This window comes from Amia ocellicauda, chromosome 23, assembly GCF_036373705.1.
Source record: "Amia ocellicauda isolate fAmiCal2 chromosome 23, fAmiCal2.hap1, whole genome shotgun sequence".
NCBI classification, from domain to species: Eukaryota; Metazoa; Chordata; class Actinopteri; order Amiiformes; family Amiidae; genus Amia; species Amia ocellicauda.
The window spans coordinates 17,792,941-17,808,629 of record NC_089872.1 but is presented as its reverse complement, the minus strand read 5'-3'; the positions used below and the strand labels follow the sequence as shown (position 1 = coordinate 17,808,629).

Below are 15,689 nucleotides of genomic sequence, written 5' to 3'. Positions count from 1 at the left end.
ACCAGCATCCTCGCATGCACATAACGAGAATAGTGAAGAGTCTCAGAGTGGCATATGTCCCGAGCCCTGTGCGGTGAAATAGAGTCAGCAGTGATGCAGGGAGGTCCTCCTGGCGTTGAGTCTGGTTTAGTCTCCTCCCAGCCTGCAGACGGTTACTGCAACTATGTTTCTAGATGCAGGGGTGAAAAAAAAGAGGTTTGTAAATAATGTAATAATTGCCCCTTGAAAAAGTGTCTGAACCTCCCATCTGAACTGGCGAAGAAAGGGTTAAAAATCCCGAACAACAGAGTCTTAATCAACATGAAGCCGCTCCGATCCAGGTCAGCAACCAGCTCCTTAATTATTGACCCACCCGCTCCTCTGCTCAGTTAAATATTTAACGAGCTGCCCTGTAATCTGTTTCCTGAAATTGAATGATCAGATATGGCACGATGTCAGGAGTAGTGTTTTCAACACAATTCCCAAAAAGCAGGACTTGGGTTGAAAAAAAAAACTAAAAACAGACAAAAGTAAATGACCTTAATCACAACACCAGGGGGCGACAAACACCCAAAGGCTTTTTTGTCTCCAGATTAAAAAATGTAATATAAAATATTTATAAATAAATGCTTAATCTGTTTAAATATACATCTGAATACATAGCATGCACACTGACTGACACAATCCTAAAGTGATTAAAGAAAGGAATACTTCAGTAACAGTTTAAAAACACAAATAAAACAATCATGTGAATAACAATATGTGAGGGAAGTTGCTACTTTAAATTGCTAGAGGAGTAACATAGTGGGATGACTTTTAAATCAGGGTCTGTCTCTCAGTTTCAATTTAAATCTATCATGCCTTACCTGCCGTGCTTGCAGATGCTTCACTCTGCGTCTCTGGGGTCGGGCTGTTTTCTCTGTCCCATAGGAGCAATTTCAGTTCAGGAGGAAATAATTTGTTCAAAGTGTCCCGTTGGGAAAGGGGAGTGTGTTAAAACCAGCGCCTGAATGGGTTTTGTTTTATTCTCACTGAAACGTAGGGCACTGAAAGGTTACAAAATTGATTGTTTTTACAACAGCCTCTTGACACTTTGCCGACTGCATAAAGCAATAAACAAATACGTCTGGCAGCACCGATATTCTCGCCCTCCGACAGGTGCACAAACTAAAATAATGCTTCCCTAAAACACCATCTATAATTAACAGGACATCCTGGCTCGGTTTCCCAGATGCCAGGCTACAAAAAAAAAAACACTAATCCCTTTCCTAGGTAGGTGTTTATTTCCCTCCTCTGTTTTTCTTCCTGAATCAACTGTGTGCTTATTTATGAACCTGATGCAGATCGTCACAAGAGCAGAAAGAGTGGCTTGATGGCCAGAACAATAATTTGGGGTCATCGCCACCAACTCATTCATTCATTCCAGGGCTCAGAAGAAAGAGAAACGTGATCTCTCTGGAAAGATGTTCAAATATGCATGCGCTCTGCGTCCGAGCCCTCAGGTACTGCGGACAGATGCCAAGCGGTGGAGTGACAGAACCCTCTGTGGGGAGATGTCATCTGCACTCCGGTGTTCATTCTGTAATTAGTGCCGGGCGAGGAAATCAGTCACACACAGAAAAGGATGCCAAGCAATAGTGCAACTGCAAGGAAGGTGCTGCCATCACACGCCTATGTATCAACTTCCAAAGAGCACTTTGCAGTATCTGGATTTGTACATCCCTTCTACTGCCAAATTTCCACTCTGCTGTACCATGAGTGTAATTTAGCACGGTCACCCACAGCACATCCACTAGGGGGCAGGCCAGGGCCTTGCAGAAATGGGGAGATCGTTTAATCACTCCCCACCTCACCGCCAGCCCAGAGCCACTCAAATGACGCAGAGCACATTAAAATCCGAGCAACACTATTCTCATGCAATTCACATCACAGCAACTTTAACAGCGCTGACGATTTGGCATTGTGTTGAAGCCATAACAAGAGTTGTGCTCAACTGCATGGGCAGCACACTCACATTTCAATACCTGGGGAGGGAAGACAGACAGACTGACCGGAGCTGCAAATTGTAAGAAAGACGTACACGACCAACAGCAGCCCATCGAATTGCCTTAACGGAAAAGGAGTGGGTCTGACATGATGTAAAAATCTTAATATCTCCAGGCATCTTGAGATCCAGACAAGCAAGTGTAAGTCTATTTATAGGAAAATACTGCTTAAATATCTAGATGTATTCCTTGGATATGGGAAAGACAAGTAAAATAGTGTTCCTCCATTTCTCCCGTTTCCCTTGACTGGGTGGCCATGATGTTGCCCCAAACACAGCAACTAAACCATCAATTGTAACACTTTAAGATGTCCGAGGCCTATTTTTCTTAAATGTCAAAAAACCCAAAACGGAAACAAAGGTAGCATGTAAGGTTTCTATAATGCAACTTTCTCAAAAATAAAGGTCAAAAGCAACCTAGTACCCCATACAATGGCAACATATGTGTGTGTGTGTGTACGAGACGGCGGCCACTGTGGTCATGAGGTCGGGTTCAGTCATGTGCATGCTGGGGGGGGGAGGGGGCGAGACCAGGTGGTCCACTCTCTGCATTGGTGGTTGAGGAAATGAGAAAAGAACAGCTTACTTTTTTAAAATAGTTTATTTGTTTTAAAATATACATCCTCAGTTTAAAAATCTGAAAATAAAATTAGTACAGGTTTAACTTTTTTTTTTTTTTTTTTTTAATTTTTCAATTTTTTTGTTAAACAAGGAGGAAAGTTGTACACGGTGCCACTACAAAAACCACGGGAGTCTCGGCTTTAGAAAAATAAAAGCGCAACGCAACGGAAGAACGGACACTGCGGAGGAAAAAAACACCAAAACAAGGAAAACGTTCCCGTCTTCTCCGGCATGGGTAAAGCACCATATCGCCAAGAAACGCTTTGGAGGCGACCGCACACAAGAGGGACATGGAATCAAACCTGAAGGGTGTTGGGTCGGTGGGGGAGCTTCAGTACCTTCCAAAGCAGACTGTTACATTAATACGTTTTGATTTAGCATTTTCACCTCCACCTGCTCCATCTCCCAATGGATGCATCTCAGACGGACTAGATTACACATGTAGTTCTTTACAACCCTCTAGTCTCATCAGACACTGAGGGGGTGGAGTGCAGAGAGGATTAAATACCAAGAAACAAGTATTTGCAGCTGGCGATGGAGAAGCCAATGCAAACGTGATGAAACAAACACACACACACATAAAAACACAAGAACAGAAAAGTTAGAAAGTATGTGCTCAGATTAGTTATGGAGAAGACAATTTTCATTTGAGAGCACAGTCATGCTCTTCATTGTTAACATTTTACTGACGGAGGGCAATTAACCAATTAGCAGTTTCTCATTTTGCCATGTAAAGTTCCCCGGGGTCACTTGTGTTCAGGGTAGGCCAAAACATCGATCAATAATGACAAATACCTGCGGACAGCAATTACCCATTCGGGCGAGGGTGTTTGTGGATCATAATACTAATTTGATTTGACCTCGTTTCCTCAATACTGAATGAATGTCAACCAATTGTATTAATAACCCTTCAGCTCCCAATTTCACAATATAAAAAAAAAGAAACACACTACATGAACGCACTAACATTAATCGTCTAAAAATGCAAACATTTCATTTAAATCGCAGTGCTATAGTTTTGGGAGGTAGTAAGTATATATGTATGAATGCATGTATGTAAATATATAGTACTTCAGTAAATATTACCTATTCCTGAATAAGGCTAAGTTGTCTCACTGATTTCACTCCGTCCCAGGAAAGGGCTGGCTGTCAGACACCACTGGGGGAATACAGATCCATTCATGGTTACGAAATGTTCCATAAAAGTTGCAAGAGACAGATGCGACTTCATTCTATTTATAAAAGACGAGGGTTTCTCGGCCATTTCCCCACGAAAGCTGCTTGGTAGCGTGGCTTGGGAACATCTTCCAAGGTAATTATTTATACGGCAGCTTCCACGTGCATACGAGTGTGACAAATTACTCACTTTCGGGTGAGAAACCCAGGAAGCCTATTTCAGAATGTAATAAAGGGATGCATTATTTATTCTGGAAGGCAGTTCTACATCTATCAATTATGGACAATAAGAAGCACCTTTATGTATAATGAAAGAGCAATACAAAAAACGTATATCGCAGGGGCCCAGAACTCTTATAATCTTGACCCAACATCCGCCCTGTCATGCTGAAGCCAATTTTGTTGAATAATTAAAGGCAAGGAGTGCTGTTCAAGCAGATGATGTAGAGCCATATGGAAAGTAATGTCTTTCAAACCCTGACAAATGACCCGCGCCCCACAAGGAAGAGAGGCTGCCTTAAATACGACCATCTTTTACCTTCTCTCTAAAATTCCCCATTTCCTCTGCCGATCTATCAAGAGGCTTAATCACCTCTCAGAGGTTATGTGGGCAGAAGATGAATATCAATCGCCAGGAAGCGGCGTCCTAATACGTGAGAAAGGATAGTGCATTTCAGCTAACTCTTGGATGTTGGACAAAGAAAATAATTCCCTAAAAGCTGTTATTTGTTTTGCCCCGGGTAATGTCACCCTTTGAACTTCCACCACTATCCCAGCATGCTCTCTGCAGAAGACTCAAGTGTGGCCACTCTCTCACACACACCCACCCACACAAACAAATCTGTGGAGCATGGGCTTCTTCACATGCGAAAAAATGACTCAATTCCACATGCCCTCATTTAGCACTCCCAAACCGTCTAGAAAATAATTCTACTGATACATATATGTATCTGTGCATGTTATTACATAACTGAAACAAGCACGGATTGAACTAGCATGTTACAGAAATGAGGAAATGTGGGGAGAGCCATTGGTGTAGGTTAAGACTGTAAATCTGGGAACAGGTTGCCAACTAAAAAGGAATGAGAAAAAACAGGAAACAATTGTCATATCCAGTAGTCTACAATAACTTAAAAACAACATATATATATATATATATATATATACCACTGAATATCAGGACAAAAATGGTCATTGTGCCATCTCTTTCATGCCCAACACCAGCACCGTTGTGAATGTCACTTAAGTGATCCTTGAGTTCAGGAGACATGAGGTGGTGTCGAGGTTTATCACAACTGGAATTGTACAATCGTCTGGCTACAGTAACGCACTGACACACACAATCCACTACATGAAGAACAACGATCCTTTAAGTGAGCAGACATCACTTCTATAGATCCCATTATTAAAGGTTAAATCAAAAATCAAAGCAAAATGAAAAGTAAAACAAACTTGAAATCCTATACAATTACACACACACACACACACACACACACACAAACAGGTACATATATAAACATAGATGGTATGCAAAGATCAAAAAGAAGAATAAAAATATAATTAATGCTACAATAATAAGGATTACATTCCTGATCAGGTAAAGTGTTGAATTCTCAATTTAAACCATACAAATTGCACATCTGCAGTGCTACATCCATGGAGAGTATGCTTCAGAAGAAAGCACGGTACAATAAAATTAACAACTGCCCTGAGCCAGATGCAAGTGTAAATTTACTGTTGAGTAAAAGTTTAATGAGGACAGAAATAACGTACAGGGTTTTGTTTTCATGAATCTGATGGCCCCTTCGGGTAAAACCTTCAGATAGGTAAAAAGGGGAAAGGCACATTTTCTGAAATAAAATAAAACATGAGCATGAAATGACTACGTTCGTCCTCCAGCCTCCCATTCATTTATGACTAGTCTTTATGGTTAACGTTAAAGTCTGTACTTTAAGAAAACTGGTCTTCACCCTAGCACCACACACTCAATAATGTCCTTGATTGGCATCTAGGAGAAACAACCTTCTCTACCAAATCAGACCGTGCGTCATAACTGGCAGCTGGCAGAGAAACTGAATGCCATCATGGTTGAACTCAGAAACCTTTCCCACTCTGTGAGCCAAGAATAGCGCCTGAGACCCGGGCCACCCCATCTTGCACACGACTCCTATTGTATCCTCTCCCCTCTGCGTACACAACAGAGAGGAATAGACCAGGCACAGGCAGGAGGCTAGGGAGTGAATTCAATACAGAGGAGAGGAAGAAACGCACAACCGCAGGAAGCCCTGAAGCGGTGTAATACTGTGAAGCAGCCCTCTTCGATCAAGGGGACAATATCATTCTACGGGTCAGCTCTCTATCCCTCGTGATGTTTTCATTTAATCTGATCAAATCACAAGATCACAATTATGAACTCTTTCAACCCCACCTTTTAAAATGATTCGGAGGTTTCACTCTGAGGATGCATCTCCGATCTACTGGTGTTGGCAGTTCTAAAATCCCTATCAGCACCAATCTTTAGCATATACTGTAGGATTTTATTTTTCTTCCTCCCCCCAATTTGCCTGAGACCACAGAGTATGTGACACAGGATGCCAGAAAGAAGAAAGGTGTCTTTAAAGCTATGCACCAGTTAATACTGGAAAAAGCTCAATTGTGACAAACGTATCAACCTTTTTTGTGTTTTTGTTTCTTCTGATTTACTTAAATGCAGCGGTGGAATCCATTTTTAATACAAGTGCACTGTTCTCTCTACCGGGAACAGAGAGAGCTCTTTTATTTTTCTTGTCTCTGCACATCTGGCCTCTAGGTAACACTTACTATAATTCTCCGGCTTTAAAATAAAAATTAGAAAAGCTAAATTACACATGGTAGTTTCAGAGGAATAGGAATGATGGATTTCCAGACACGCACGCAAGTCAAAAGACAATATATAGACTTGCACGAATAAATCTCTTTAAAACAAAATCAAGATTAACTAATGTTACATCCATTGTGCACGAACTGCTTCAGTTGCACATTTGGATTAAATAAATGCTGATTAGACAAGTTACACAAGCCTGATACTTGTAATACTTAGATTCGGAGTTATATTTTAAACTTTATTGGATCTAGAAACTTACAAAAGGCAATTATAAAAATAAGTTGTTTTATTTTGTATTTCTTCCACCCTTATAAAACATGACAAGAACGATCTTCATAGCTTTGTGGTGTCTTTGAACTGCCCAAAATTACTACAAATTACTTTAATGAATGGCAATCATTGCCAAAACAGACAGCCAGGCCCAATACTTCAGCTGAAAAAGCATATTGTTCAAACCTGCACACACAGTCAGTATTAACTCAAAGTGCAGTGATTAGATTGAAGCAAATTATGTGGAGGAAGCATTCATGACAAAAATGCATAATTTGCTTGTTCCTGTACTTCATGGGGCAGGGCACGTGTTCTGCAACATGAATTATAAACGCAGACACACAGCTAAAGATTATACAATGAAACGGGCTCCTTGGACAGGTAGCCTGACATCTTACGGGACCTGTCAAGCCCCAGACGGAGAGAGAGGACAGGCACTCCAAGTGAACGAGAGGGTGGGCGGCACCGATTCTTTAAACTTCAAAGCTGGCTGCACAGAGACACGGCCTCAAGTTGACTAACATGACCGAGGCATCTGGGAACATCATATGCTTCACAGAAACCCCCCCTCTCCCTCTCCCTCACACACTGGATGGTACTTGAGGAAAGAACAGAGGCGTGGCTATATCCTGGGGTAAAGAATTCACCAAAGCTCTCGCGCGTCTCGTCTGAACAAGCCTTGAGAATTTGATTTTAGAATTAAACCTTATAGGACACTTGAAACATGCTCTACAACCTGGAGAACTGCACACCGTAAGCAGGAAAACCTTGCTTTCCTCAAGACCAAAGCAGAATCTACTTCTCCACATTGTGTGAACTATTGTGCACTCCGCTCCAGCAGGATAAAATAATGCTGCTTAAAGAAAGACTCAAAAGAATTACAATTTTAGACCGACAACAATTAATGTGGACAACCTATTGATAATCTCTTTCCTGCCTCCCTCCATAAACCTCACCTAAGCCCTGTGACAACACACACAAAAAGAGCAGTACCAAAAGGAGAAACCCCCAGCACCCCCAGCCTACTGCCCCCATTTAATCCAGGAGATTGCCATGCTCCTGTGCCCGGGTCAGGCTGTCTTTGCGGTGCAGGTGGTGGACCCCCATCCTTTTGGGGCTTTTCTGAGGCCTGGTGGACGAGGTACTGGTGCCAGTCTGGTGGAGGGATGGGGGTTTCTCCACAAAGTCCTCCAGTCCTGCCAGGACCCTGGGAGTAATGATGGGGAAATCCTGGGGCAGGACATCTCGCTCCTCCATGGAGCTCCCAGCCGACCCCACGTCCACAAACTCCTTGCGCTTTACGGCAGGGCTTGCGGTGGCCGAGATGGTGGCCGAGGTGGCGGCCACGGCGATGGTGGTGTCACAGCTGCCCCCATCGTCCTGAACATCCAGGGCCATCAGCAGCTTCTCGCTCTCCTCCTGGGAGAAGTCACTGCCGTAATGGCCTTTCCTGACCCGGGACTCGGCGCTGCTGTTGTCTGTGTCCAGACTGGACTCTCGGCTGGCCGTCCAACTCTGAGGGGACGATTCCTCGCCGTCGGAATAGGCGCCGTGCTGCTCCCCCCTGCCCAGGCCTCTCCCTGCTGGCGTCTTCCCGGTACGACTCCTCTGCAGGTCCCCGACCGTCTCGCTGCTGAAAGAGGTGCGGTGGACCAGGGTTCCCTCAGACGCGGGGGCCACCTTCTCCACAAACATACGCTGCCAGTTGGCCAGCAGGTCCTCCTCAGAGCTGCCCGAGCTCGCAAAGTCGCTGGGGGCTTGAGGCGGGCTGCTGAAAGGGCTGGACTGGGTAGAGAGGAGGTCGCCCACATCTGGTGGCGGAAGCCCATGTGCACGGCCACCCGAGGAGGATGAGGCCCCCGATCTCCAACCGCCCTCGGACACGGCTGGGCTGTTGGGCACAGTCCTTTGCCGGTCGCTTCCTTCCTCCTCGCTCTGCACCAGGCTGAGGGAGATGGCCTGCCGGGTGGCATAGGTGCAGTTGGGCAGGGGGCTGTTCTTGGGGATCTTCACCTTGTCGTCCGTGGAGAACTCGATCACCTTGCGACCGGGGTACAGAGGGTGGGGCGGTGGGGGTGTGGGGTAAGGATTTAACTTCTCAAAGGAGGGCGGTGCTGAACCGTTGCCACCCTCCTCCCCAGACTGGCCATCCAAGCTGTTCTGCCTCCGGCACGTGCCATTGTGCTGCTGGGTGCCCGGTTGTGCCGCTGCCCCCCCGCCACCATTCTCTCTGCCGGGCCCAGCACCCTCCGCTTGAGGCCCAGTCATGTCAACATGCACAAAGACATCCTCCGCCACAGGCCGCCCAGCACTGCTGCTGGACTGAGCTGAGTTCAGGACCAGCGGCTCCGGTTTCTCCAGCACCCGGGCGATGACGGCAGTGGGCACCACGTCGGCGGGACTCAGACTCTGGGCAGAGTCCTGCTGGGCACAAGGAGAGTCTGGGAGACTGGTTTTCAGGTGCTTGTTAACCATGTCCTGCAACTCGTAGGGAAGCTGCAAAACAAGAAGACACGTGGGACAGGTTTAATAGTGCTGCCAGAAAAATACTACACAAACGCACACAATGAAAATTTAAATTTAAAAGAGTCTTTTTGGAGAAGTAAACCACGGAACAGGAGAGACCGGTTAAGCGAAATTCAATGTGTCAATGCAGGGAATACACACACACACGCCCCCCACCCTCGAGTGCCCATTTCCCCACTCAAGAGCGCTTGAGTGTCCTCAGCAGCCTTGTAAATAATATCGGAGCCTACAAATAAAAATGTGTTGCCGATATTATTGGCACTGTGAATTACATTTTAAACTGCTTTTCTCTGGAGATTAAAATGTGACTGGACAGAATAACTCAAGATCTAGAAAACGTTTATTAGAATAAAGCTGTGGGGCTGTGCCTATGTGGCTTCCTGGGTGAGTTTTAGACATGCAGTCCCTTATTTCCCCAGAAGTCTTTCAAAAAACGTGATGGAGAATTTCATATCTGACTGGTGATGATACAAATTATACCTGACGACTGGGCTTTTAAGTAGCGAGCGCACACACTTAGGAGATTTCACTTTGCACACTAGGATCTCGCCGTCAAAGACAATAAGGATTAATGAGCTGCTGATTTTGAACCATGGGAATTACATCTCAAATTCCACTCGAGGAAGGATGTGCAGGAAATATCAGGAAAGGATGCCTATTGTATTAATTTCAAGTTACTCAATCCGACTACTGAGAGCACAGAAAAACCTGGAGAATATTATATTATTTTTGCTAAAGCCAGAATTTGACGTGTTACGCGAATGCTTTTGACGTCTTGTTTCTCAGTGTCTGCATGCGTTCAAAGCAATTGCAAAAGCATGCTCTAGGATCTGGCTTGCCACTTTGGCCTCGTTTCCGCACTTCACTCGGCACATGACATTTATGCGTTGTGACTGGTTGGAGATATAGTCATTTCCGAGCTGGAAATACGTCGCGTTTCACAGTGTTCCCAGTCAATGATTTCATTTCATACCTGAAAGGGAAAGGTCAGTAACCTGTACTCGTCTGAAAGGACACCACCTTATTGACTGTTGATTCCTGTCAAAATCATGTTACATCCCTTCTCTCTAAAGATTGAGATGACTCCTTGCTTTCAGAGAGGTAGGTAAAAAAAAAAAATCACTCACCCACACCTCTCCTCAAAATCAGATTATAAATAGAGGAAAAAAAGCAGACGTCTGGAATCCCGACCCTTTATTTAGCACTCTGACATTAGAAGTGAATGAATGGAGCAAGATTCGAATCGATCTGTGGAAAATGGGCAGAGTGAATTAGTGATTTCACAGCCCGATTGCATGATGCGGTAACGATCCTGTTAAGCTGTAATTGCACACCCTCCACCTCTGGTCGGGAGGGGTAAAATCAATCGCTGAGCTCACACAGCCGCCCCACTGTCCTGCCTGCAATAGGCGGGGGGCGGGGGGGTGGAGCAGTCTCTCCTCCCATTTGACGCATACTGTGCTGTGTAACCACTGTTATTGTAAGCCACGGTGTAAATTGCCCATGATAGATAAATCTGCTTTGCCAAGAACGAGTATCCTTTCATATAACTTGCACAGCCCTCTTTCCTCTGCCTCTGCTCCTGTCATCTCTATGCCACTTGGGGACGGGGTGGGAGTATAGGGGTTGGGGGTTGGAGGCAGTCAGAAGAAAGCTACATCACAACAGAAGCTTTGAATTGACATTTTATTTTTAGGTATAAATTACAATACTTTCCTGACCTTATTCATTTTCTGTATTCGCAGTCTATATTAAATTACAAAAATAATCTCGGAGGAATCACTGGTTACGATTTCCAGCTTCACAGGAAGTCGGGATGCACATTTCTAAATGTTTATATCAGGTAACTGACCCACAGCTTCCCTAAACCTTTTTTAAAATTTGAAAAATTTGCAGCCCAAAAAATACATGACCAAAACCAAAACAAAGGAAGAAACCCATCTAGGCTGCAAGTATTGCACACTCCTGGCATAGGCACCCTCACCTAACTGGAGAGCATACCGAGCAAACGACACAAGGACTCCGTGATCAGTTCACCGCTGATAAATTAGATCCCAACATGGGTGAAATCACCAGGAGGGACAGACAACTGGAATGGAAGTAATGGTCTTCTGTGAACTAACACACAGAAGTTATTCAATGCTGTCCATTTATAAATAAACTGCAGGGAGAGCGAGGAAAAACAAAACAAAAACAAAAAAACTCCCCGAGGACTGACCGTTGACATTCTCCGCTCAACATTCACACATGTTCATTACTGCTCGACACATGCCCCACAGCACCTACTGAAAAAAACAATTCCAAACTGTACATTAACGAGTGCCCACACCTGGCAAGAAACTGCTCAACCTGGCTGTGCCTTACTGAACCCCTTCCATACACACCAGCTGTGAATGTTCCCAGAATGCATTGCTCTGTAGTAGTGACGAGATACTTTCAAGCCTGGGTGATACGGATAGATTTCGTCGAGTAAACAAATTGTTCCAAATACAACCTCAAGCAGCATATAAGTGTACGAGGGTTATTTTGTGTATGCAACATTGTATTCATTGTCCTACAGCCTATTAAAACCAGTAATAATCATGGCTGACAAGAAGATAATGACAAAACAAACAAAAGACCAACGATTAGAACAGGTCATTTCCAGAAAAAGAAAAATACACACTCATACTCACCCTGTCACTCACACTCACCCTGTCACGATTAGAACAGGTCATTTCCAGAAAAAGAAAAAGACATACTCATACTCACCCTGTCACTCACACTCACCCTGTCACTCACCCTGTCTCACCCTCTCACACACTTGTAAACACAGACATTACATAATGATGTCAGCTTTACCATGGAAGATGCTCTCTCAGATTTTGGACATCAGGTTGCTATGTGCAGGGAGTTGTGTGTGGAGACTGAAAGCACGCCAGCGACACAAACACAGAATAGGGTTCACTAGTTTAATAATACAGGCTATGAAAGGCAGTCAGTTGATGTGCAGAGCTCTCTGCATTAGTCTCTCTGGTTCATTGGCTACGATAAGGCTTGTGCAAACGTCAAGCGCCCGTCTCTTTCTTCGGTTGATACACGTCTGTCCGCCGTGCCGATGGCTGAAGAACTTTGATAACGTTAAGCACAAAAATGCCAAAAGAAAGAAACCATCTGGAGCTTTTAAAGTCACAACAGTTTCTCAGTTTCTGTTTTGTAAATCCGCAATGTATGAATGTCTCCCTTCCCTGGTGCAAGTACTCTAGCACTGTTTGGCACAGAGAAACAAAACAGCAGGAGTAAATTCAGCTTTTTTTTCTTTTAAAACGAAGATCAAAATCTGAGGTTCCTCGTCCTGTAAGTAACCCAGGCACCGTGGTCCGTCCTTGTGTGTCCCTATGCAGAGACATGTTCCGACCTACAGCAGCTCACTGCAATTTATCCACCATTAAGGATAGAGAGCAGGCATTTGATTACTTTTGATTATGGCACCCAGCTCCGAAGTTGAAGGTTATACTTACATCAGCGAATTTGTGGTTCCTGAAATGAGATTTATTGCACTTCAACAGCTGCACTGCCAAGTTACAGTCCTGCCGATAGCGCTCCTGAAACAGGCAAGAGAGACGTTTTAGAGGGGCAGAGCTGAGGCGACAGACTGCATCAAAAGGGTCAGAGCGCCTCAGGCTCCTTAAACTGCACTCGGATAAAACTGGCCCCTGAGGGCCCATGTTGTGCTGGTTTACGAAATGCATGGGCTTCTGAAAGGGTACAGGGGTCACAGACTGAAGCCCTCTGGCTAAGATTTCAGTACAAACGAGAAAAGACTTCTTAATACCTACACATTAAAGGATATAATTAAAAAGATCTCTACTCAACCGACATATACACCATCTTTAATATTCACAAACACTTTTAGACAGGTTTTTGCGAGTTCTAGGATGAATGTTTCTGTGGCCTTGTCCAGAAAATCATCCAGGAGATATTTACCGTGCCGGGAAATGCTGATGTGCACTTTCTATGGTTTCATGAAGCCTTAATGACTTTTCTTTTTATATTAATGGTACAGAAGGGAGGCTTTCCCTGAAACCAAGTACATAAAACTAAAACGCTCCTCATGAATCATGAATGAGTGGTCTGAACTTTGGTGCTTAAGTATGTGCTTTACTTGAAAGCAGGAACCACACATTTACTTACAAAGCAGTAAAGTGTTGATTGGTCTGACACTTTCTTTTGCTGGACCATCAAACTGCCTCTTATGCAGTACATTTGCCCAAAGCAACAGCCTTTTCACAGTTCTCTACGTACTTGAGCTCTTATGTGCTAAAATAAATTATACCTGCCTCACCTCATACAACAAAGTCTCTTCCCAAGCAGTCTTTAATAATGCGAGACAATTTTGTGAATAGCGTTTCCACTGAAATCACCCCTCTCTATCCTTGGTGTAACATTTCTTTATTTTTAATTAATAATTTTCAGACTTTGTTGTTGTTGCTGTAAATTAGTTTTCAAAGGACCCAGATGAGGAGATCAGAAGGTAGCCTAATTTTTTCATTTCAAACACCTGTGTGAGAGACTTGGAACAAGTCACTAACAAGCTAAATTTAAAGCCCAATCTGTAAGACATTCAAACTATGCTTCCGAATATCTGGGAGCAGCCTAGGAGACGAGATGTGTCTTTGAGTTGGATCTTTAGTCTCTTGAGACTCCAGGACAGTTTTGAAGGATCCATCTTGGTTTAGTCCATTAGTAAACCAAATTATTCTATTCCCATTCACATAAAAAAACTAAAAACTAAACTATGGACTATAAATACATACATACATCCATCTTAGCAGCCTGTAAGTAAACTCACATGGTGATGAGTTACCATTTGAATACTTTGAAAGTGAAAATCGAAAAGAATAACTAAATAAGCAAGGGATTCCTTATGTTATTAAATAAACTGGATGCTTCCCTTGAAGAAAAGCAGGGAAAGTGAAGGAATCTGATGTTTCATTAAAGCAAGAGCTTTAGCTAAATCTATCAATTATGTAATCCTATTTTCAATTAATTATTCAGTATAACAAGATATATACCAAAATCATTCTGCTAAGAAAGTGCCTATAAAACAACATCTGTATGCTTATGTAAGGGCTGTGCCTAATAAAGCATGTTTAACGGATTTGTGTCAAATTTTGGCAACACTATTTAAGCAACACAAATCAGCATCACAATCTTGTTGTTATGATGCCACTGTGCGGAACTGTAATGGTACTCATTGATAAAGTGGAACATAAATCCGCATTGACATACATTCAGTTCCTCCAGTTTATCGATGGTGTTTTTAGCATCCAGTAGCTTGTTGGTGAGTTCTACTATCTCTTGGTCCATGGTCTTCTTATCTCTCTCCACTTTTCTTAGCTGTTGAGAGAAAGAAAATGTAAGAAAAAAAACAAAAACACCAAAACCCTCCAAAAGAAGAATTGCAAAAGCTCCTAATATCTTCCAGCAATTGCACAGTCCATCAAGGCCACAAATTGCTTAAAGATAAAAAGCTCATCTAGTTCCACAGTGACCCTGCTTGATAAAAAAAAAAAAAAAAAAATGGACGAGGTGCACTGATCAGCACAAAACTGTGAAATGTGGTTAAGAGAAACGGAGGAGCGAAGGTCTAAAGCTCTCAGTTATAAATACAGCCGTTGTGCAGGATCAGGTGTAAACCAGTTCTTAACTATTGGCAATTGATGGTAATGACCATAGATGTCTACATTGAATCCTAAGTCATGTTGCCTCCGAATTCCTCTTGAAGATCAGAGAAGTGAAGTGGTCAGGTGGTAAACAACAGTTGGAATATTGGCAACTTGGAAGAGCTGTTTGCTCACACTGACAAACAAATCTAAACCCAATCTCTAACAAATATTGATGTTGAAAACAATAGTTGTCTTTCTTAGGATTACGGAATCTGGGCATTAAGAGAAAAAAAAGAGGATTGAGATCATTCATCAGGAGAAGAGAAATGAAAAAGGGAGGGGACGGAGACCTTTAAAAGTGTATCAGAGACCATAGCTTGAGAGCCTAGGCACTATTTGGGCAGACTGGGTGCACCAATTTGCAGAACCTAACAATCGTTTCATGCAGCAACAACCACAACCTGTTCAACAAGACAGCTGAGGAGCAGGCCTTAATATTCTGAGATGTGTAAGATAGTAGTACTGCATGCATCCCAAAAAAAAAAAAACAATTTATCATTAA

General features: G+C 43.4%; 1 protein-coding gene across 1 annotated transcript in view; it reads right to left on the bottom strand.

Annotated features, from left to right (window-relative positions):
• Positions 1 to 2,605: 2,605 nt before the first annotated feature.
• tjap1 (tight junction associated protein 1 (peripheral)) overlaps positions 2,606 to 15,689 on the bottom strand; it is a 50,907-nt gene continuing 37,823 nt past the window's right edge. Inside the window, exons 8-10 of the mRNA XM_066697342.1 lie at positions 14,751 to 14,858; positions 12,980 to 13,063; positions 2,606 to 9,449 (exon numbers count right to left, since the gene is read on the bottom strand). Of these exons, the coding sequence (XP_066553439.1) occupies positions 7,989 to 9,449; positions 12,980 to 13,063; positions 14,751 to 14,858 (1,653 nt within the window). The 3' untranslated portion in view covers positions 2,606 to 7,988. The remainder of the gene's footprint in view (positions 9,450 to 12,979; positions 13,064 to 14,750; positions 14,859 to 15,689) is intronic.